Source organism: Rutidosis leptorrhynchoides, chromosome 1 (assembly GCF_046630445.1).
Source record: "Rutidosis leptorrhynchoides isolate AG116_Rl617_1_P2 chromosome 1, CSIRO_AGI_Rlap_v1, whole genome shotgun sequence".
In the NCBI taxonomy this organism is placed as follows: Eukaryota; Viridiplantae; Streptophyta; class Magnoliopsida; order Asterales; family Asteraceae; genus Rutidosis; species Rutidosis leptorrhynchoides.
Genome location: NC_092333.1, coordinates 94,089,495 through 94,113,674, shown reverse-complemented (window position 1 = coordinate 94,113,674; position 24,180 = coordinate 94,089,495). Strand labels below are relative to the sequence as shown.

General features: G+C 35.2%; 1 protein-coding gene across 2 annotated transcripts; it reads right to left on the bottom strand.

Annotated features, from left to right (window-relative positions):
• Positions 1-3,543: 3,543 nt before the first annotated feature.
• Positions 3,544-21,746, bottom strand: LOC139863083 (uncharacterized). Of its 2 annotated transcripts, none has more exons than XR_011764397.1 (2): positions 19,520-21,746; positions 3,544-3,559 (listed from the first exon to the last, which is right to left on the bottom strand). XR_011764397.1 is itself a non-coding variant. In XM_071851733.1 (2 exons), the coding sequence occupies exons 1-2, from the start codon at positions 21,634-21,636 to the stop codon at positions 19,776-19,778; spliced, it is 801 nt and encodes a 266-aa protein (XP_071707834.1). In that variant the 5' UTR covers positions 21,637-21,746; the 3' UTR covers positions 19,207-19,775. The 2 variants fall into 2 exon arrangements, 1 of the variants encoding a protein (XP_071707834.1); XM_071851733.1 differs by lacking the exon at positions 3,544-3,559 and having other exon boundaries at positions 19,207-20,429; positions 21,490-21,746.
• Between the last annotated feature and the right edge of the window lie 2,434 nt (positions 21,747-24,180).

Sequence of the window (24,180 nt, the reverse complement as noted above, 5' to 3'; positions counted from 1 at the left end):
AGCTAGTTTTGTTCTGTTTTGTAACATGCAGTCTCATAGTTAAAGGGTTAATTGCTATTAAATTGAAAAATAAATTTATGAAAAATGTGGGAGTTGTGTGACAAAAAGCAACAAATGATACATGGTCACGTGTAGTCATGTGATAGTTCATTGGAGGTGTGTAGAGAAATTCAATTAAGCATGCCTGGCATTGTAATGCATAATGCATAGGGATAGATGGATTCAAGTATTGTTTGATGTATTTTAGCCTTTTTAGGACAAAATTACACAGATAGCCCTTGTAGTTTGTCAAATATTTTGTGAATAGTCCAAACTTAATTTTTAGACCTGAATAGTCAAGAAGTTTGCACGTTTTGCGTGAATAATCCTATATGCTAAGCACATACCATGACTAATGGATAAATTTAATTATGTTCATCAGTTCATTGGATGTTAGAAATTTGGACTATCTATGAAAAACGTGTCAACTTCTGAACTATTCAGGTGAAAAAATAATCTAGTTTGGGCTATCCACGAAATATTTGACATACTGCAAGAACTATTTGTGTAATTTTCTCTTTTTTAAGTGATGCATGTTTTTAATTCTTTAATATGTCACATATATTTTATGGATCTTTCGAGGGTGAAATATAGTTATTCAAATTAAAAATTCTCGGTAACGAACGACATAGGCAACAAAAGTGTTGATAAAGGATCTGTACTTTTCTATCAAAAAGTCATTGACCTAGCAGCATTAACGTGCCCTCTGATCTTAAAGTTACGTATTCAAGTTTTGGTGTAGGTATTATGTATATATCCGTGTAAAAGGTCATACAGATTAAATCAGTTCTAACTTGCATACCTCAAGCAGTAGCCCGCATCATCATCTATTCATTTGTATGATAGGCGAAGGTGGTCATAGCAATCACTTCAAGCAGTGAAAACATCAAAAGATGCACTCCAAGTCCTTGAGTTGTTGAACAGAATCCATCCACACATGGATAGTACAAAGTCCTCAAGTTTTTCATACTTTTGGAGAACTTCCATCTATCAAAAAGACGAAAACCTCTGTGAAGTAAAAATGTGGAGTGTGTCCGTTTGCCTTTTTAACAAAAAAGATGTGTATTTTGTCTTACAAAAATAAATTTTAACAGAGAAAATGTTATACTCTTAGTACTAATTATGGAAACATGACACTATTCACGTTAACATGGCAATTATGTAGAACTTTAGAGGCAGATTTGTAAGCCTGCTTTCCCTGCTTGCTGACTTTGACGCCACTCGTGTTTTTTCTTCCATACTTCTGTTATTCTCTTTATAACAACATTTTTATTACTCTCTTTTTTCACAACTAATTTAACATGATTATTCATTAAAAGTTTAGTTTATATACATTCTTCACAAATTTCCCTTTCTTTTTCTCCAATTTCAAACATTTTATTAAATCAAGATGCACATCCCCACCACAATGCGCGGACCCACCGTGACGCCGCAACGCACTGACTTGCATCCCTCTTTAGTAAAAACAGTCAACATTTATATTACCATCTGTTAATACTATTTCATGTTTAATTGTACTCGCGATAGAAACACGTCTACTTACATAATAAGCTAGTTAGAACATGTTTCATATAAAAGTGAAGTTTCACATGTCTACAATTAATGAGATCAAAAAAGAAAGACGAAAGCGTGTTGATTTTGATGCAAAGGTCTATTAAGATGGTACGCCTCAACAAGTTTCTTCGAGTAAATCACCTTTTTAAACGACTTGTCAACTAATGGCCTGTACTATTTGAATGCCAGTTTATAGACATCATTAGGTCATCAAAATAGTTGTGTCATGTTACTGGTAACTTGGTTCGAGTAAAAACTGATTATCACGATGAAAATAAAATACCATTTGTAACTATTGGAGGGTTTGCAAGGACAATTTAAAAAAATACTTAGGGACTAATATGTGGACAATTTAAAAAAATACTTAGGGACTAATATGTGAATCAATAATAAACAAGGGGTTTCATATAGCATATGGCAATAGTTTTGTTGTTACTAGTTAACCAAACACTTATTAGTGGCTCACAAAAGCCAAGCCAAAAACATGGGATGTTAACAGTAAAATGACGGGAGTGGCTGGCTCACTCTCTAGCTGATATGGTCATTGGTTTATGGTTTTTTATTGGATTTTTTAATATTGTCGTTAATAAAAGCTGGTTGTACATAATGCTTTTTTATGATGATTCATCAAGTGTACTGTGTACACTATATTTATGTAATTTAACGATGATCTTAATGATTAATGATTTTTTTTTTTTTTTTTTTTTTTTTTTTGAAAAGCCAAACTTTTATTAAAGAAAAGAAATTACAAAGAGGGTCCGAAGACCAATATAGGAAAACTCATACAAAAGGCCTATGCTAAGAACAACACGAAGAAAAAGCTATGCTAAAACAACTATAAAGAAAAGAACAGAGACTATACAATGCGGGCTGTAGATATTCTCGCAGGTTAATATTTATGTTCAGGAAAAAGCCTTCATCTACCGAAATCCGCCTAGGCGGGGAGCAACTTGTAATAACAAGCAGGAATAGGAATCAGAGTGCAGTACTGTAACAAACAGCGACAAAGCACTTGACCCTACCCCTCTTAGCCCCCGCCAAGGAAGAGAACGAAAGAATCCGGCATAAAAAACCTGAAAATTAACCTATGCCAACTTTTGTGTGAATAGCATCGAACCATCTCGGATTGGTTAACCATTTAGACCACTCTAGATTGCCTTTCTTCCAACGACTATTAATCCATTCGAAGCTCTTAGATTGGATTTCAGACACGATTTTTGAAGTGCTAAGATTCTTCTTGCCGAAAGCTCGATCATTACGATGTAACCATATGTAATAGCTAGTAATCCATACGACCGATTGCCAAAGAGCGGAACCGAGATTAGTGCTAATCTGAGCGTTTGAAACGTTTGCAAGATCCGATAAACTTGTGATGTGTAATTGATCTAGGTTCCACCATCGTTTAATTTTATCCCATATGTCATTAGAGTTTGCGCACCTCACAAGGGTGTGAAGGAGGGTTTCCACATCATCATCACATACCGGGCACGTTACAGAGTCAAGATCTATGCCTTTTTTATCTAGCTCGGTACGGACAGGGAGCTTGTTTTGTTTCGCCCTCCAAATGAAAATTCCATTTTTTGAGGAACCAACGAATTTAGAACAGTGGGGGTAAAAGGACCAAGATTAGCAGCGGCTAAAGAGTTCAAATGATGCATTAAAGACTCGGTGCTAAAGGAACCATTTGGGTTAAATTTCCAAGTCCAGCGAGGGTGTTGATTATTTGAAAACTTGAAATTTTCGATTTCGGGAGTAAGAGTTGCAAGTTCGTCAGCTGCTCGCCATCTAGGAAGGGTGCTCCAGCTCCAGTTAAAAACGATACCTGAATCTGAAAAGCAAACACGGCCAGAGATAGATGCGTCTTTATCCGCCTCAAGTCTAAAAAGTCTCGGGAATGCAGCGCATAGGGGTCTATCCCTGATCCACTTGTCTCTCCAGAAACTCATACCATCACCATTACCTACATCTTTTACAAAGGCATTAGAAATATCACACCCTAACTTATTTAGGGTGTGCTCGATATTAATGATGTTGAACCAAGTGCGACCCGAAATTTTTTTCAAATTAATTGAGGATAAATTAGAAAAGCACCCTAACCCACCATTAACCCCATATATACTCTTTATAATTCGTACCCAAAAAGTGTTTTCATTTGTTAAAAATCGCCACCACCATTTCGATAGAAGGGAAAGATTTTTTAGTTTTAACGAGTTGACATTTAAACCACCGAATTCATACGGTAAAAGTATTTGATCCCATTTGACCCAAGCCATTTTTTTCTCATCTAAAGATCCACCCCAAAAGAAATCACGACGCAATTTTTCAAGATCTTTTAATACACTTACCGGGGCCTTAAACAAAGAGAAATAATATTGTGGAAGACTACTTAGGACTGCTTTAATGAGAGTTAGGCGTCCACCATACGAAATGGTTTTAGCCTTCCACTCGGATAGCCGTTTTTTAAACTTATCGAAGATAGGAGCCCAATTTTTATGACTTTTTAGATTTGCACCAATGGGAAGGCCGAGATATTTAAAAGGGAAGGAACCCTCTTTACATCCGAACCAAGTGGCAATATTATACAATTCAACTTTAGAAGCACCAATGCCGTACACACAACTTTTATTAAGATTAATTTTAAGACCCGATAACTCTTCAAAACATTTGAGAATTTTCAAAATATTCCTGACTTCATTTTTATTCCAATTGCCAAAAATGATAGTGTCGTCGGCGTATTGAAGGTGAGATACGACAACCTTATCATTTCCAACCTTAACACCACTAATTAGATTTTTCAGAGTTGCAACCTTAAGGAGGTGGTTCAAGCCTTCACCCGCAATTATAAAAAGGAAAGGAGAAAGTGGATCTCCTTGCCTTACACCTCTCTTGGGGAAGAATTGGTTGGTCGGTGAACCATTAACAAGGACCGAGATAGAAGTGGATTTTAGGCATGATTGAATCCATTTGGCCCCAAAACCCATAGATTTCATAATGGAACAAAGGAAGTCCCAATCTAGACAATCAAAAGTTTTTTCAAAATCAACTTTAAAGACAAAACTCTTTTGATTCCTAGATTTGAGGTCGTCGATTGTTTCAAGAGCAATTAAAACGCCATCAAGTATGTATCTATTTGAAATAAAGGCGGTTTGCTCGTCACCTATTAGCCTCGGTATGATTTTCCTGATTCTGTTTGCGAGTAATTTTGAAAGAATTTTGTAGTAACTACCGATGAGGCTAATAGGTCGATAATTGGAAAAGTTGAGAGGGTCCTTAACCTTAGGGATGAGAGTGATGAAAGACGCATTGCACCCGTTTGAGATTTGTCCCGATTCCCAAAACCAATTGATAGCTATTAAAAGATCTTCTTTAATGATGTCCCAGTACTTTTTATAGAAAAGAATATTGAACCCGTCCGGTCCTGGGGCTTTATTACTTCCACATCCTTTTATAGCCTCTAGCACTTCCGATTCCGAGAATTTAACCTCAAGAGCTTTGGCCATGTTTTCTTCAATTTTTGAGACATCCCAATTATTAAGCATCCACCCTTCAGAGTTGCTTTTCTCGAAAAGTCCCTGAAAAAAATTAAAAGCTTCAGTTTTGATTTTTGAAGGGTTAGAAATCCATACCCCGGCGGAGTTAATTCCATGGATGTTGTTTTTATGGTGCCGGCGACGGATGTAAGAGTGAAAGAATTTGCTGTTTTCATCTCCCTCTAACGCCCATTTGTATCTAGCTTTTTGTTTGAGCATCTCTAATTGCATGTTTTCTTTTTGAGTAAGAGATTCACGATCTTTCATCCATTTATTTAATTGTTCTTCATCTAAATTAGTCACCTCAGCTTTCTTTTCCCAATCGTTGATGGCATTGGTTAATTCCTCAATTTCCACCTTTAGTTTACCATGCGACGTGGAGTACCATTTTCGAAGTTCTTGCTTGACAATCTTTAGTTTTTCTCGGAAAATTACATCGGGTTTGTTGCTATTGACTGGTGACTTCCAAGCGGCATTAATGACATCATGTGAATCTTTTTGTTTCAACCATTCATCGAAAACTTTAACCGGTTTATGCCCAAAATCGATGTCCCCATCTTTAAGAAACAGGGGGCAATGATGAAATGTCCCGTTCTTATTGATTAAAAACGTTCCATATTAATTGATTTCGTTGCGAGGTTTTGACCTCTATATGAGACGTTTTTCAAAGACTGCATTCATTTTAAAACAAACCATAACCTTTATTTCATCAATAAAGGTTTAAAAAGCTTTACGTAGATTATCAAATAATGATAATCTAAAATATCCTGTTTACACACGACCATTACATAATGGTTTACAATACAAATATGTTACAACAAAATAAGTTTCTTGAATGCAGTTTTTACACAATATCATACAAGCATGGACTCCAAATCTCGTCCTTATTTAAGTATGCGACAGCGGAAGCTCTTAATAATCACCTGAGAATAAACATGCTTAAAACGTCAACAAAAATGTTGGTGAGTTATAGGTTTAACCTATATATATCAAATCATAATAATAGACCACAAGATTTCATATTTCAATACACATCCCATACATAGAGATAAAAATTATTCATATGGTGAACACCTGGTAACCGACATTAACAAGATGCATATATAAGAATATCCCCATCATTCCGGGACACCCTTCGGATATGATATAAATTTCGAAGTACTAAAGCATCCGGTACTTTGGATGGGGTTTGTTAAGCCCAATAGATCTATCTTTAGGATTCGCGTCAATTAGGGTGTCTGTTCCCTAATTCTTAGATTACCAGACTTTATAAAAGGGGCATATTCGATTTCGATAATTCAACCATAGAATGTAGTTTCACGTACTTGTGTCTATTTTGTAAATCATTTATAAAACCTGCATGTATTCTCATCCCAAAAATATTAGATTTTAAAAGTGGGACTATAACTCACTTTCACAGATTTTTACTTCGTCGGGAAGTAAGACTTAGCCACTGGTTGATTCACGAACCTATAACAATATATACATATATATCAAAGTATGTTCAAAATATATTTACAACACTTTTAATATATTTTGATGTTTTAAGTTTATTAAGTCAGCTGTCCTCGTTAGTAACCTACAACTAGTTGTCCACAGTTAGATGTACAGAAATAAATCGATAAATATTATCTTGAATCAATCCACGATCCAGTGTATACGTATCTCAGTATTGATCACAACTCAAACTATATATATTTTGGAATCAACCTCAACCCTGTATAGCTAACTCCAACATTCACATATAGAGTGTCTATGGTTGTTCCGAAATATATATAGATGTGTCGACATGATAGGTCGAAACATTGTATACGTGTCTATGGTATCTCAAGATTACATAATATACAATACAAGTTGATTAAGTTATGGTTGGAATAGATTTGTTACCAATTTTCACGTAGCTAAAATGAGAAAAATTATCCAATCTTGTTTTACCCATAACTTCTTCATTTTAAATCCGTTTTGAGTGAATCAAATTGCTATGGTTTCATATTGAACTCTATTTTATGAATCTAAACAGAAAAAGTATAGGTTTATAGTCGGAAAAATAAGTTACAAGTCATTTTTGTAAAGGTAGTCATTTCAGTCGAAAGAACGACGTCTAGATGACCATTTTAGAAAACATACTTCCACTTTGAGTTTAACCATAATTTTTGGATATAGTTTCATGTTCATAATAAAAATCATTTTCTCAGAATAACAACTTTTAAATCAAAGTTTATCATAGTTTTTAATTAACTAACCCAAAACAGCCCGCGGTGTTACTACGACGGCGTAAATCCGGTTTTACGGTGTTTTTCGTGTTTCCAGGTTTTAAATCATTAAGTTAGCATATCATATAGATATAGAACATGTGTTTAGTTGATTTTAAAAGTCAAGTTAGAAGGATTAACTTTTATTTGCGAACAAGTTTAGAATTAACTAAACTATGTTCTAGTGATTACAAGTTTAAACCTTCGAATAAGATAGCTTTATATGTATGAATCGAATGATGTTATGAACATCATTACTACCTTAAGTTCCTTGGATAAACCTACTGGAAAAGAGAAAAATGGATCTAGCTTCAATGGATCCTTGGATGGCTCGAAGTTCTTGAAGCAGAATCATGACACGAAAACAAGTTCAAGTAAGATCATCACTTGAAATAAGATTGTTATAGTTATAGAAATTGAACCAAAGTTTGAATATGATTATTACCTTGTATTATAATGATAACCTACTGTAAGAAACAAGGATTTCTTGAGGTTGGATGATCACCTTACAAGATTGGAAGTGAGCTAGCAAACTTGAAAGTATTCTTGATTTTATGAAACTAGAACTTTTGGAATTTATGAAGAACACTTAGAACTTGAAGATAGAACTTGAGAGAGATCAATTAGATGAAGAAAATTGAAGAATGAAAGTGTTTGTAGGTGTTTTTGGTCGTTGGTGTATGGATTAGATATAAAGGATATGTAATTTTGTTTTCATGTAAATAAGTCATGAATGATTACTCATATTTTTGTAATTTTATGAGATATTTCATGCTAGTTGCCAAATGATGGTTCCCACATGTGTTAGGTGACTCACATGGGCTGCTAAGATCTGATCATTGGAGTGTATATACCAATAGTACATACATCTAAAAGCTGTGTATTGTACGAGTACGAATACGGGTGCATACGAGTAGAATTGTTGATGAAACTGAACGAGGATGTAATTGTAAGCATTTTTGTTAAGTAGAAGTATTTTGATAAGTGTATTGAAGTCTTTCAAAAGTATATAAATACATATTAAAACACTACATGTATATACATTTTAACTGAGTCGTTAAGTCATCGTTAGTCGTTACATGTAAGTGTTGTTTTGAAACCTTTAGGTTAACGATCTTGTTAAATGTTGTTAACCCAATGTTTATAATATCAAATGAGATTTTAAATTATTATATTATCATGATATTATCATGTATGAATATCTCTTAATATGATATATATACATTAAATGTCTTTACAACGATAATCGTTACATATATGTCTCGTTTAAAAATCATTAAGTTAGTAGTCTTGTTTTTACATATGTAGTTCATTGTTAATATACTTAATGATATGTTTACTTATCATAGTATCATGTTAACTATATATATATCCATATATATGTCATCATATAGTTTTTACAAGTTTTAACGTTCGTGAATCACCGGTCAACTTGGGTGGTCAATTGTCTATATGAAACATATTTCAATTAATCAAGTCTTAACAAGTTTGATTGCTTAACATGTTGGAAACATTTAATCATGTAAATATCAATCTCAATTAATATATATAAACATGGAAAAGTTCGGGTCACTACAGTACCTACCCGTTAAATAAATTTCGTCCCGAAATTTTAAGCTGTTGAAGGTGTTGACGAATCTTCTGGAAATAGATGCGGGTATTTCTTCTTCATCTGATCTTCACGCTCCCAGGTGAACTCGGGTCCTCTACGAGCATTCCATCGAACCTTAACAATTGGTATCTTGTTTTGCTTAAGTCTTTTAACCTCACGATCCATTATTTCGACGGGTTCTTCGATGAATTGAAGTTTTTCGTTGATTTGGATTTCATCTAACGGAATAGTGAGATCTTCTTTAGCAAAACATTTCTTCAAATTCGAGACGTGGAAAGTGTTATGTACAGCCGCGAGTTGTTGAGGTAACTCTAGTCGGTAAGCTACTGGTCCGACACGATCAATAATCTTGAATGGTCCAATATACCTTGGATTTAATTTCCCTCGTTTACCAAATCGAACAACGCCTTTCCAAGGTGCAACTTTAAGCATGACCATCTCTCCAATTTCAAATTCTATATCTTTTCTTTTAATGTCAGCGTAGCTCTTTTGTCGACTTTGGGCGGTTTTCAACCGTTGTTGAATTTGGATGATCTTCTCGGTAGTTTCTTGTATAATCTCCGGACCCGTAATCTGTCTATCCCCCACTTCACTCCAACAAATCAGAGACCTGCACTTTCTACCATAAAGTGCTTCAAACGGCGCCATCTCAATGCTTGAATGGTAGCTGTTGTTGTAGGAAAATTCTGCTAACGGTAGATGTCGATCCCAACTGTTTCCGAAATCAATAACACATGCTCGTAGCATGTCTTCAAGCGTTTGTATTGTCCTTTCACTCTGCCCATCAGTTTGTGGATGATAGGCAGTACTCATGTCTAGACGAGTTCCTAATGCTTGCTGTAATGTCTGCCAGAATCTTGAAATAAATCTGCCATCCCTATCAGAGATAATAGAGATTGGTATTCCATGTCTGGAGACGACTTCCTTCAAATACAGTCGTGCTAACTTCTCCATCTTGTCATCTTCTCTTATTGGCAGGAAGTGTGCTGATTTGGTGAGACGATCAACTATTACCCAAATAGTATCAAAACCACTTGCAGTCCTTGGCAATTTAGTGATGAAATCCATGGTAATGTTTTCCCATTTCCATTCTGGGATTTCGGGTTGTTGAAGTAGACCTGATGGTTTCTGATGCTCAGCTTTGACCTTAGAACATGTCAAACATTCTCCTACGTATTTAGCAACATCGGCTTTCATACCCGGCCACCAAAAATGTTTCTTGAGATCCTTGTACATCTTTCCCGTTCCAGGATGTATTGAGTATCTGGTTTTATGAGCTTCTCTAAGTACCATTTCTCTCATATCTCCAAATTTTGGTACCCAAATCCTTTCAGCCCTATACCGGGTTCCGTCTTCCCGAATATTAAGATGCTTCTCCGATCCTTTGGGTATTTCATCCTTTAAATTTCCCTCTTTTAAAACTCCTTGTTGCGCCTCCTTTATTTGAGTAGTAAGGTTATTATGAATCATTATATTCATAGATTTTACTCGAATGGGTTCTCTGTCCTTCCTGCTCAAGGCATCGGCTACCACATTTGCCTTCCCCGGGTGGTAACGAATCTCAAAGTCGTAATCATTCAACAATTCAATCCACCTACGCTGCCTCATATTCAGTTGTTTCTGATTAAATATGTGTTGAAGACTTTTGTGGTCGGTATATATAATACTTTTGACCCCATATAAGTAGTGCCTCCAAGTCTTTAATGCAAAAACAACCGCGCCTAATTCCAAATCATGCGTCGTATAATTTTGCTCGTGAATCTTCAATTGTCTAGACGCATAAGCAATCACCTTCGTTCGTTGCATTAATACACAACCGAGACCTTGCTTTGATGCGTCACAATAAATCACAAAATCATCATTCCCTTCAGGCAATGACAATATAGGTGCCGTAGTTAGCTTTTTCTTCAATAACTGAAACGCTTTCTCTTGTTCATCCTTCCATTCAAATTTCTTCCCTTTATGCGTTAATGCAGTCAAGGGTTTTGCTATTCTGGAAAAGTCTTGGATGAACCTTCTGTAGTAACCAGCTAGTCCTAAAAACTGGCGTATGTGTTTCGGAGTTTTCGGGGTTTCCCACTTTTCAACAGTTTCTATCTTTGCCGGATCCACCTTAATACCTTCTTTGTTCACTATGTGACCGAGGAATTGAACTTCTTCCAACCAAAATGCACACTTTGAAAACTTAGCATACAATTCTTCCTTCCTCAATACTTCTAACACCTTTCTCAAATGTTCACCGTGTTCTTGGTCATTCTTTGAGTAAATAAGTATGTCATCAATGAAAACAATGACAAACTTGTCAAGGTATGGTCCACACACTCGGTTCATAAGGTCCATGAACACAGCTGGTGCATTAGTTAAACCAAATGGCATGACCATAAACTCGTAATGACCGTAACGTGTTCTGAAAGCAGTCTTTGGAATATCATCTTCTTTCACCCGCATTTGATGATACCCGGAACGTAAGTCAATCTTTGAATAAACAGACGAGCCTTGTAGTTGATCAAATAAGTCGTCGATTCTCGGTAGTGGGTAGCGGTTCTTGATGGTAAGTTTGTTCAACTCTCGGTAGTCGATACACAACCTGAATGTACCATCTTTCTTCTTGACAAACAAAACAGGAGCTCCCCACGGTGATGTGCTTGGTCGAATGAAACCACGCTCTAAAAGTTCTTGTAATTGGCTTTGTAGTTCTTTCATCTCGCTGGGTGCGAGTCTGTAAGGAGCACGAGCTATTGGTGCAGCTCCTGGAACAAGATCTATTTGAAATTCAACGGATCGATGTGGGGGTAATCCCAGTAATTCTTTCGGAAATACATCAGGAAATTCTTTTGCGACGGGAACATCATTGATGCTCTTTTCTTCAGTTTGTACTTTCTCGACGTGTGCTAGAACAGCATAGCAACCTTTTCTTATTAGTTTTTGTGCCTTCAAATTACTAATAAGATGTAGCTTCGTGTTGCCCTTTTCTCCGTACACCATTAAGGGTTTTCCTTTTTCTCGTATAATGTGAATTGCATTTTTGTAACAAACGATCTCCGCTTTCACTTCTTTCAACCAGTCCATACCGATTATCACATCAAAACTCCCTAACTCTACTGGTATCAAATCAATCTTAAATGTTTCGCTAACCAGTTTAATTTCTCGATTCCGACATATATTATCTGCTGAAATTAATTTACCATTTGCTAATTCGAGTAAAAATTTACTATCCAAAGGCGTCAATGGACAACTTAATTTAGCACAAAAATCTCTACTCATATAGCTTCTATCCGCACCCGAATCAAATAAAACGTAAGCAGATTTATTGTCAATAAGAAACGTACCCGTAACAAGCTCCGGGTCTTCCTGTGCCTCTACCGCATTAATATTGAAAACTCTTCCACGGCCTTGTCCATTCGTGTTCTCCTGGTTCGGGCAATTTCTAATAATGTGGCCCGGTTTTCCACATTTATAACAAACTACATTGGCATAACTTGCTCCGACACTACTTGCTCCGCCATTACTCGTTCCGACACCATTTGTTCCTTTCGTTCTATTAACCCCTGGTCCGTAGACCTCACACTTCACCGCGCTATGACCATTTCTTTTACACTTGTTGCAAAATTTGGTGCAGAACCCCGAGTGATTCTTTTCACACCTTTGGCATAGCTGCTTCTGATTGTTGTTGTTGTTGCGGTTATTATTGTTGTTGGGATGATTGTTGTAGTTGTTGTTGTTGTTGTTGTTGTTGTTGGGCCGTTTGTTGTAGTTGCGATTGATGTTGCGATTGTTGGGATAATTGTTGCGATTATTGTTGTAATTGCTGTTGTTGTTGTATTGGTGATTCTTATCACCGTTTTCCTCCCACTTTCTTTTGACTTGCTTCACATTGGCCTCTTCAGCAGTCTGTTCTTTAATTCTTTCTTCAATCTGGTTCACGAGTTTGTGAGCCATTCTACATGCCTGTTGTATGGAGGCGGGCTCGTGTGAACTTATATATTCTTGGATTCTTTCCGGTAATCCTTTCACAAACGCGTCGATCTTCTCTTCCTCATCTTCGAATGCTCCCGGACACAATAGGCACAATTCTGTGAATCGTCTTTCGTACGTGGTAATATCAAATCCTTGGGTTCGTAACCCTCTAAGTTCTGTCTTGAGCTTATTGACCTCGGTTCTGGGACGGTACTTCTCGTTCATCAAGTGCTTGAATGCTGACCACGGTAGTGCGTACGCATCGTCTTGTCCCACTTGCTCTAGATAGGTATTCCACCATGTTAACGCAGAACCTGTGAAGGTATGCGTAGCGTACTTTACTTTGTCCTCTTCAGTACACTTACTTATGGCAAACACCGATTCGACCTTCTCGGTCCACCGTTTCAATCCGATCCGTCCTTCGGTTCCATCAAATTCCAAAGGTTTGCAGGCAGTGAATTCTTTGTAGGTGCATCCTACACGATTTCCTGTACTGCTAGATCCAAGGTTATTTTTGGTATGTAGCGCAGCCTGTACTGCGGCTATGTTTGAAGCTAGAAAAGTACGGAATTCCTCTTCATTCATATTCACGGTGTGTCGAGTAGTCGGTGCCATTTCCTTCAAAATAGTTAAATGGAACAAGTTAATCATACAGAATATTAAGAGTAGTTAATAGTATTTCGTAGCATAATATGAACTCATTTATAAAAGCTTTTTCTTCATATTAGCGTTTTATAAGTTTAAATTCGGGTAGTACCTACCCGTTAAGTTCATACTTAGTAGCTAATATACAATTCAACTACTACAATTCTATATGAAAAACTGATTATAATAATATTTCGCGTTCAAACTTTTACACAACATTTTACAAACTTACAATACCGCTTATTTTACATATAGCATGAAATATAGCACACAATAAATTTGATACAAGATGGTTGTGAAGATAATTCTAGCTAGTACACAAGTCGTTCAGCAAAGGCAATAAAGACACGTAATTCATACGTCCAGAAACAAGTCATGCATTCTGGTTTTACTAGGACTACTTCCCATCCTTGGTCTTGTGGAACATAACCGTTATGGCCGTTGATAAGACAGCGTATTGTAACGTCGTCAAAGGGACGAGGGTTACGTAATGTCCAACAGTCCCGTAACAATCTAAAAACCTCATTTCTTACCCCAATTACCGACTCCGTCACTTGTGGGAACGTTTTGTTTAATAGTTGTAGGCCGATGTTCTTGTTCTCACTTTGGTGAGAAGCGAACATTACTAATCCGTAAGCATAACATGCTTCTTTATGTTGCATGTTAGCCGCTTTTTCTAAATCACGAAGTCCAATATTCGGATATATTGAGTCAAAATAATTTCTTAACCCATTGCGTAAAATAGCATTTGGGTTCCCCGCAATATATGCGTCAAAGTAAACACATCGTAACTTATGGATTTCCCAATGTGATATCCCCCATCTTTCGAACGAAAACCTTTTATAAACCAAGGCATTCTTGGAACGTTCTTCGAATGTCTTACAAACTGATCTCGCCTTAAATAGTTGTGCCGAAGAATTCTGACCGACTCTAGACAAGATTTCATCAATCATGTCTCCGGGTAAGTCTCTTAAAATATTGGGTTGTCTATCCATTTTGTGTTTTTATACTGTAAAATAGACAAGAGTTAGATTCATAAAAAAAAACTTATTAATACAAGCAATTTTTACATATATCATAAAGCATAAGCACACTATATTACATATATTACACCACACGAATACAACTATCTTATTCCGACTCGCTTGTTTCTTCTTCTTCGGTTTTGGTTCGTTTTGCCAAGTTTCTAGGGATATATGATGTTCCCCTAATACGAGCCGTCGTGATCCACATTGGTTTAGAAAAACCTGGTGGTTTAGAGGTTCCTGGGTCATTGTTACAACTTAAGGACTTCGGGGGTTGACGATACATATAAAGTTCATCGGGGTTGGAATTATATTTCTCTATTTTTATGCCCTTTCCCTTATTATTTTCTTTTGCCTTTTTAAATTCAGTTGGGGTAATTTCTATAACATCATCAGAATTCTCGTCGGAATCCGATTCATCGGAGAATTGGTAATCCTCCCAATATTTTGCTTCCTTGGTGGAAACACCATTGACCATAATTAACCTTGGTCGGTTGGTTGAGGATTTTCTTTTACTTAACCGTTTTATTATTTCCCCCACCGGTTCTATTTCTTCATCCGGTTCCGATTCTTCTTCCGGTTCCGATTCTTCTTCCGGTTCCGACTCTTCTTCCGGTTCCTCTTCGGGAACTTGTGAATCAGTCCACGAATCATTCCAATTTACATTTGACTCTTCATTATTATTAGGTGAGTCAATGGGACTTGTTCTAGAGGTAGTCATCTATCACATAATATCAAACGCGTTAAGAGATTAATATATCACATAATATTCACATGTTAAAAATATATAGTTTCCAACAAAATTTGTTAAGCAATCATTTTTCAAGTAAACACGGTCGAAGTCCAGACTCACTAATGCATCCTAACAAACTCGATAAGACACACTAATGCAAAATTCTGGTTCTCTAAGACCAACGCTCGGATACCAACTGAAATGTCCCGTTCTTATTGATTAAAAACGTTCTATATTAATTGATTTCGTTGCGAGGTTTTGACCTCTATATGAGACGTTTTTCAAAGACTGCATTCATTTTAAAATAAACCATAACCTTTATTTCATCAATAAAGGTTTAAAAAGCTTTACGTAGATTATCAAATAATGATAATCTAAAATATCCTGTTTACACACGACCATTACATAATGGTTTACAATACAAATATGTTACAACAAAATAAGTTTCTTGAATGCAGTTTTTACACAATATCATACAAGCATGGACTCCAAATCTCGTCCTTATTTAAGTATGCGACAGCGGAAGCTCTTAATAATCACCTGAGAATAAACATGCTTAAAACGTCAACAAAAATGTTGGTGAGTTATAGGTTTAACCTATATATATCAAATCATAATAATAGACCACAAGATTTCATATTTCAATACACATCCCATACATAGAGATAAAAATCATTCATATGGTGAACACCTGGTAACCGACATTAACAAGATGCATATATAAGAATATCCCCATCATTCCGGGACACCCTTCGGATATGATATAAATTTCGAAGTACTAAAGCATCCGGTACTTTGGATGGGGTTTGTTAAGCCCAATAGATCTATCTTTAGGATTCGCGTCAATTAGGGTGTCTGTTCCCTAATTCTTAGATTACCAGACTTTATAAAAGGGGCATATTCGATTTCGATAATTCAACCATAGAATGTAGTTTCACGTACTTGTGTCTATTTTGTAAATCATTTATAAAACCTGCATGTATTCTCATCCCAAAAATATTAGATTTTAAAAGTGGGACTATAACTCACTTTCACAGATTTTTACTTCGTCGGGAAGTAAGACTTGGCCACTGGTTGATTCACGAACCTATAACAATATATACATATATATCAAAGTATGTTCAAAATATATTTACAACACTTTTAATATATTTTGATGTTTTAAGTTTATTAAGTCAGCTGTCCTCGTTAGTAACCTACAACTAGTTGTCCACAGTTAGATGTACAGAAATAAATCGATAAATATTATCTTGAATCAATCCACGACCCAGTGTATACGTATCTCAGTATTGATCACAACTCAAACTATATATATTTTGGAATCAACCTCAACCCTGTATAGCTAACTCCAACATTCACATATAGAGTGTCTATGGTTGTTCCGAAATATATATAGATGTGTCGACATGATAGGTCGAAACATTGTATACGTGTCTATGGTATCTCAAGATTACATAACATACAATACAAGTTGATTAAGTTATGGTTGGAATATATTTGTTACCAATTTTCACGTAGCTAAAATGAGAAAAATTATCCAATCTTGTTTTACCCATAACTTCTTCATTTTAAATCCGTTTTGAGTGAATCAAATTGCTATGGTTTCATATTGAACTCTATTTTATGAATCTAAACAGAAAAAGTATAGGTTTATAGTCGGAAAAATAAGTTACAAGTCATTTTTGTAAAGGTAGTCATTTCAGTCGAAAGAACGACGTCTAGATGACCATTTTAGAAAACATACTTCCACTTTGAGTTTAACCATAATTTTTGGATATAGTTTCATGTTCATAATAAAAATCATTTTCTCAGAATAACAACTTTTAAATCAAAGTTTATCATAGTTTTTAATTAACTAACCCAAAACAGCCCGCGGTGTTACTACGACGGCGTAAATCCGGTTTTACGGTGTTTTTCGTGTTTCCAGGTTTTAAATCATTAAGTTAGCATATCATATAGATATAGAACATGTGTTTAGTTGATTTTAAAAGTCAAGTTAGAAGGATTAACTTTTATTTGCGAACAAGTTTAGAATTAACTAAACTATGTTCTAGTGATTACAAGTTTAAACCTTCGAATAAGATAGCTTTATATGTATGAATCGAATGATGTTATGAACATCATTACTACCTTAAGTTCCTTGGATAAACCTACTGGAAAAGTGAAAAATGGATCTAGCTTCAATGGATCCTTGGATGGCTCGAAGTTCTTGAAGCAGAATCATGACACGAAAACAAGTTCAAGTAAGATCATCACTTGAAATAAGATTGTTATAGTTATAGAAATTGAACCAAAGTTTGAATATGATTATTACCTTGTATTATAATGATAACCTACTGTAAGAAACAAGGATTTCTTGAGGTTGGATGATCACCTTACAAGATTGGAAGTGAGCTAGCAAACTTGAAAGTATTCTTGATTTTATGAAACTAGAACTTTTGGAATTTATGAAGAACACTTAGAACTTGAAGATAGAACTTGAGAGAGATCAATTAGATGAAGAAAATTGAAGAATGAAAGTGTTTGTAGGTGTTTTTGGTCGTTGGTGTATGGATTAGATATAAAGGATATGTAATTTTGTTTTCATGTAAATAAGTCATGAATGATTACTCATATTTTTGTAATTTTATGAGATATTTCATGCTAGTTGCCAAATGATGGTTCCCACATATGTTAGGTGACTCACATGGGCTGCTAAGATCTGATCATTGGAGTGTATATACCAATACTACATACATCTAAAAGCTGTGTATTGTACGAGTACGAATACGGGTGCATACGAGTAGAATTGTTGATGAAACTGAACGAGGATGTAATTGTAAGCATTTTTGTTAAGTAGAAGTATTTTGATAAGTGTATTGAAGTCTTTCAAAAGTGTATAAATACATATTAAAACACTACATGTATATACATTTTAACTGAGTCGTTAAGTCATCGTTAGTCGTTACATGTAAGTGTTGTTTTGAAACCTTTAGGTTAACGATCTTGTTAAATGTTGTTAACCCAATGTTTATAATATCAAATGAGATTTTAAATTATTATATTATCATGATATTATCATGTATGAATATCTCTTAATATGATATATATACATTAAATGTCTTTACAACGATAATCGTTACATATGTCTCGTTTAAAAATCATTAAGTTAGTAGTCTTGTTTTTACATATGTAGTTCATTGTTAATATACTTAATGATATGTTTACTTATCATAGTATCATGTTAACTATATATATATCTATATATATGTCATCATATAGTTTTTACAAGTTTTAACGTTCGTGAATCACCGGTCAACTTGGGTGGTCAATTGTCTATATGAAACATATTTCAATTAATCAAGTCTTAACAAGTTTGATTGCTTAACATGTTGGAAACATTTAATCATGTAAATATCAATCTCAATTAATGTATATAAACATGGAAAAGTTCGGGTCACTACAAATGATCAGTGTGTTTCTTATCTAGAACCAACACATTCGCGTTTGGCCATTGTTGAATGAAATTTTCCGATACCAGAAACCTGTCGAGCTTGCTGAATTTTGTACCGTTATCACTTATGCGAGTATACGTTCTACCACCTAAAGGCATATCGAGGAGAGAGTTATCTTTGATAAAATCATTAAACATTTTCTCTTTCCTTTCACAAAATTCAGTATTCTTTCTTTCGTAAGCGAATCTAACTTCATTGAAATCACCAAAAATCACCCACATAGCACCATCATATGTCAGAATATCTGAAAGATCGTTCCACATAGTTTTCTTATCTTTCTCGGTTTGGGGACCATAAACGTTGATTAGAATGAGCTCGGTACCTAAATCCTGCCAATGTCCTTTTATCGCAATATAGGACTCTCTTTCAATAACACGGTTAGCAATAAAAATATTTGGGTCCCATATCATTAGAATCCCGCACGAATTCCCATTTGATTTTTTAAAAGCATACCGATAATCACAATTGCCCAAATTTTTTCTATCCACTGCTCCGAGATTTTTTCAGCTTTAGTTTCTTGTAAAGCAATAACGTTTGGCTTATTTTGAAAACAAACCTTTTTAAACCAGTTAAATTTATTTTTATCCTCATAACCCAACCCTCTAATATTTAAAGACAGTATCTTCATATTTAAACTTCTTTTTTTTTTTTTTTAAACACGATGAAATTAGAAGGTACCTTAGTTCCTGGTTGTACCCTTCTTCCTCGACAGGCCTAGAATTTCGCCAACTTCTTCGCAGTTAATTGAGTTATCCGATAAGGACCGGACACCTTTTTCTCGTTTTTGATATGAATCTGATTTCGTGACAGCCTTTTTAACCGAAAGGTTTTTCCTAGGTCTTCTTGCTAGATTTTTAACATTTAGGAATTTTGATGAGGCGTTCCAGTTTCTAATATTGGTCCACGATTCAATTGATGTTTTACTGGAAGTTTTTCATTTTTTGCAAGGTAATTCTTTTCTGAAAGTGTCTTGCAGTGATATACCAAAATCGACATCAATATTGACAGGTTGAGTCCTATCTATAGATATATTATCTCCATTGGGTTCGTTGACTTCAGCTTCTAGATTAAAACATGGGTTTGCCAAGCCCTTTGTATCATTTGGATCTGTTGGGCTTATAGGTGAAGGTTCGGGTGTAGAAGTGCTGTTGGGCTGACGGGTTAGATTTGGGCTGGCAGAATGAGATGGGGTATCTGCGTGGGCTTTAGCAGGAATGGGTTCAGAAAGACTTTCATCCGACTCAATGTTTACAAATTTATTCGAAGTTACCTCGTTTACAGAATTCTCGACAAAAGAGTCATTAACTTTGTCACTTCCAATATCATTATTGGCCTGAGCAGATATGTTTGAATTTTGTAGGTTTTCTTCGCATTTATTATCATTGAAGTTATCGGAAGTGGCGAACGCTTTTGATCCTTCATCTTCTCTGGTGAAAAAATTGTTATCGTCTTCCGGCATCCAATCATTATCAATTTCTTTATCGGATAGATCTTGAGACGGTTCTTGATCTTGAGACGAAGTTACCTCGTTTACAGAATCTGCTTCCTCCATCTCTATTTCCACAATACCGTTTACGTCTTCAATGACCTGCACATAGAACATACCTTCATCTTTGATTTTGACCTGGACCGTGGTGTTTAAGAGACTTTCTCGTCCCCAAAGCTTAACTAACACTTTTCCGGCTATTAAATTTTGGTTACCATTAAAGGAACAATTGTACATATCAAGAACCAAACCATACCAACTCGCAATTTTCTTAAAATTCTTCTCGGACCAACAGCTTATTGGGACACCTTTAATTGTAATCCAAGATAATCTAGCCGATTGAAAGGGTTTCATTTGAACACGACGAATATTTTTGAGCCATTGTTTTAGGACATGATCTTCCTTATTCAGGATGTTATCAATAGTAGCTTCGTCCTCGAAGGTAAGACATAATTCAAGTCCGCCTAAATATTTTATATTAAATTTAGACAACCCTTCGGCTGAGCAGAGAATAGGAAATTCCTCAATTAGGTCGATGTTTAAAATTTCACCAATGATAGCTTTTGAAAGAACCTCTTTGTTTGAATCTTCTTCATCCAATTCAACTGTTCGAGGTTTATTTGCAAGGTTCGAGCTATTATGGACAGGGAAATCAGTGTGGTTAGGGACAGAGGGAATGTTTGCTTTAGGCTGCGTTTTGGGCACATATTGAACTTTAGGGTTATGAGTGGGTTGTCCAGATTTTGGGTCTGTTTTCTGATGAGAGTGATAAATGGGGACGGAAGTGGGTTGAAAGGGCTGCTGAATAGGTGGCGATTGTGACCCGAATTGGTGAGATTTCTATTTCTGTCGTGTGCTCTGTAAGCACGTAACCAGTTTCCATCGAGATATATACTGTTAAGTCGCTTAAGTAGAAAATCCAAATCACTGATATCAGCAAATCTAACGAAACCAAAACATTTTCCATTCCTTAGGGTTTTCTTAGGAGGAATATAGAGGTCTGTAACTTTCCCATATCTTTTAAAGAAAATCAAAAGGTCATATTGATTCCAATGAACAGGAAAGTTAAAAAACATTATTGATTGTTCATTGCTTTAATTCGATTGAAAGGGTTGGAATCGATTTTTGATTGGAATGTTATTTGGGAAAGTCGGATACTTACTGGGTGGTTTTCCGGTGGGATGTCTTGTTGAGCGTGGAAAGTGACTCGAAGAAGTTTGTGATCCAAATCTTCGAATGAGATCTCGATAGTATTGATTGTTGTTTTTCCCAATTGGTGATTCGATCCACTCACCTTCCTCAATATCATCGTTAAATTTAGGTTTGAAGGTAGGAATCCGAGGTTTTGTTACCGGTTTTGTTGCCGGAATGGTTGTCGGCGTGAAAGGGGATGTAGGGAAAGGGTATCGGTTCGTATGCATCGTGAGCGACGAAAAGGTAAATTAATGATGAATTATGATATTTATTATTACTTGACTAGTTGATGTTAGAAAATGGGGTTTGGTTTGATAATCATGGATTGGTTTTGAATCATGAAACATTTTTCTAATTAAGTATTTCGCTCATTACAAGTCTTGGGGTCGAAATCCTAAGATAAAAACAGTTTTTGTTTCCACGCAAAAAGAAATCAAAATTAAGTATTAGAAAGTATGTGAATATTTCTATGTTCATCCTGAAAACAAAATCGTATTCCTATATTTTTAGGAAGTAAAAAGGTGGAGTGAAAGGACAACACCTTTCAACCAAAAAATGTAACATTTAAACGAAAAGATACAACTTTTGTTCACATCTAAGGGTGGATCTAATATAGAAATAATGGTTGCATGGGACACCATTGAAATACGCAATGTAGTGGAATTTTTTTTAGGTTTTTAATCAGTGACACCACTTGATAGTGTAAATATTTGTGAATGACACCATTAAAATAAGTCATCTAGTAGAATTTTTTTTGAATTTTTAACTAGTGATACCACTGACTATCATTCATAGATGTGCCAATGTTCACACCTAATGGAAAATGGTGGATAATTCTCATATTAGTATTAAGTTAACTCTTACGGACGTTTACTTCACACTCTTCAAACTCGTTATTAAGTATAACTATACCCTTCTTTTCAAGTGAATCCCAATTAACTAAAATGTTTCTTGATAACATTAAAATCACCACACTTGATATATATCTAGAAAAGTTACTAAATATTCTAAAGTTATATCAGGTAATAACATTTATTAGTAGCGAGTAATATAGTCCTCCGTATAGCATAACCTCTTAACTGTGTACATAATTCTATATGATTGTCTAAGATGGTTGATTACTTGATTTATCTTCATAGATCTTTTTTCAAATTTAACCTTTTTGAAAATTTCTTGTTTGGTTAAAAGTTCATGAAACTTGAATGAGTTTTTTTTTTTTTTTTTACTAATATGATTACGGGTCCATATGTAATATAGTTTCCTTCGTAAGGGTAAAAGTACCTTAGCATTTTTTAAAATAATCATCTAACCAGTATTGAACAACCTTTTTATACCACTATTACCGTCAACTGTGACGTGAAGTTAGAAGTTGTTGTAATTTAGTAGTTTATTACTACCTTTTGCCTAAGCTTATACAATACTTAAATATTAAAGAGTAGTAATTGAGAGAGAGGAGTATATATGTCATATATATGTAAGAATGGTGCACTGAGTGATTACATTTGATTACATATTTATACTACAAATTTTACTGTGCAAATAGGTGAAATGGTAATATCCGTGATCATCCACTTGCTTTATCATTATCCGTGAATTTGATCATCCACTTGATTTGTCTTTATCATAACACTCCCCCTTAGATGACAAATTTTATTAAAGAGCAACTAGTACTGCCTCGTTAAAAACATTGCTAAAGAAAAATCCAGTGGGATAAAAACTTTAGTCAAGGGAAAAAGAGTGCAGTATAGAGTTGACTCTCCCTCAAGTAGACATCGCTGAGTCGTCACATCTTTTGAACTTTCCTCATGCCAATATTGTGAACGTGTGTTCTGAAAACAGCGGTTGACAATGCTTTGGTATAAAGATCAGCAGAGTTGTTGATTGAACGTATTTCATTTTAATCTGGTTGTCCTTAATGAGATCTTGAGTGTATGAGAATAATCTAGGATGTATGTGTTTTGTTCGGTCACTTTTGATATACCCTTCTTTCATATGTGCTATGCAAGCTGCATTATCTTCATAGATAGTTGTTGGACTTTTATCGCGTTCTAGTCCACAAGAATCAGTAATGAGTTGTGTCATTGATCTCAACCAAAAACATTCTCGAGTAGCTTCATGTAAAGCAATCACTTTGGCATGATTTGATGATGTAGCAACAAGTGTTTATTTTTGAGAAGGCCATGATATTGCGGTACCTCCATTTAGGAATACATATCTACTTTGAGATTTAACTTTATGTGGATCAGATTAATAACCTGCATCTGTATAACCAAACAAATTTCGTTTCGAATTGTTAGAATAAAATAATTATAAATCAGCAGTTCCTCAAGGGTATCAAAATATCTGCTTGATCCCATTTCAATGTCTTTTGTAGGAGTTGAGCTGAACCTTGTCAACAAATTAACTGCAAAAGAAATGTCAGGTCTTGTACAATTTGTAAAATACATAATAACCCCAATTGCACTAAGATATGGAACTTCTGATCCGTAAAGATCTTCATGATCTTCACGGGGATGAAATGGATCATTGTCAATATTGAGTGATATATCAACCAATGGTTTTGTCTTTAAAAATGTTTTAAAATCTTTTCGGTATAAGTTGTTTGATGTACAAGTAAATCATTAGGCATATGCTCAATTTGCAAACCAAGGCAATACTT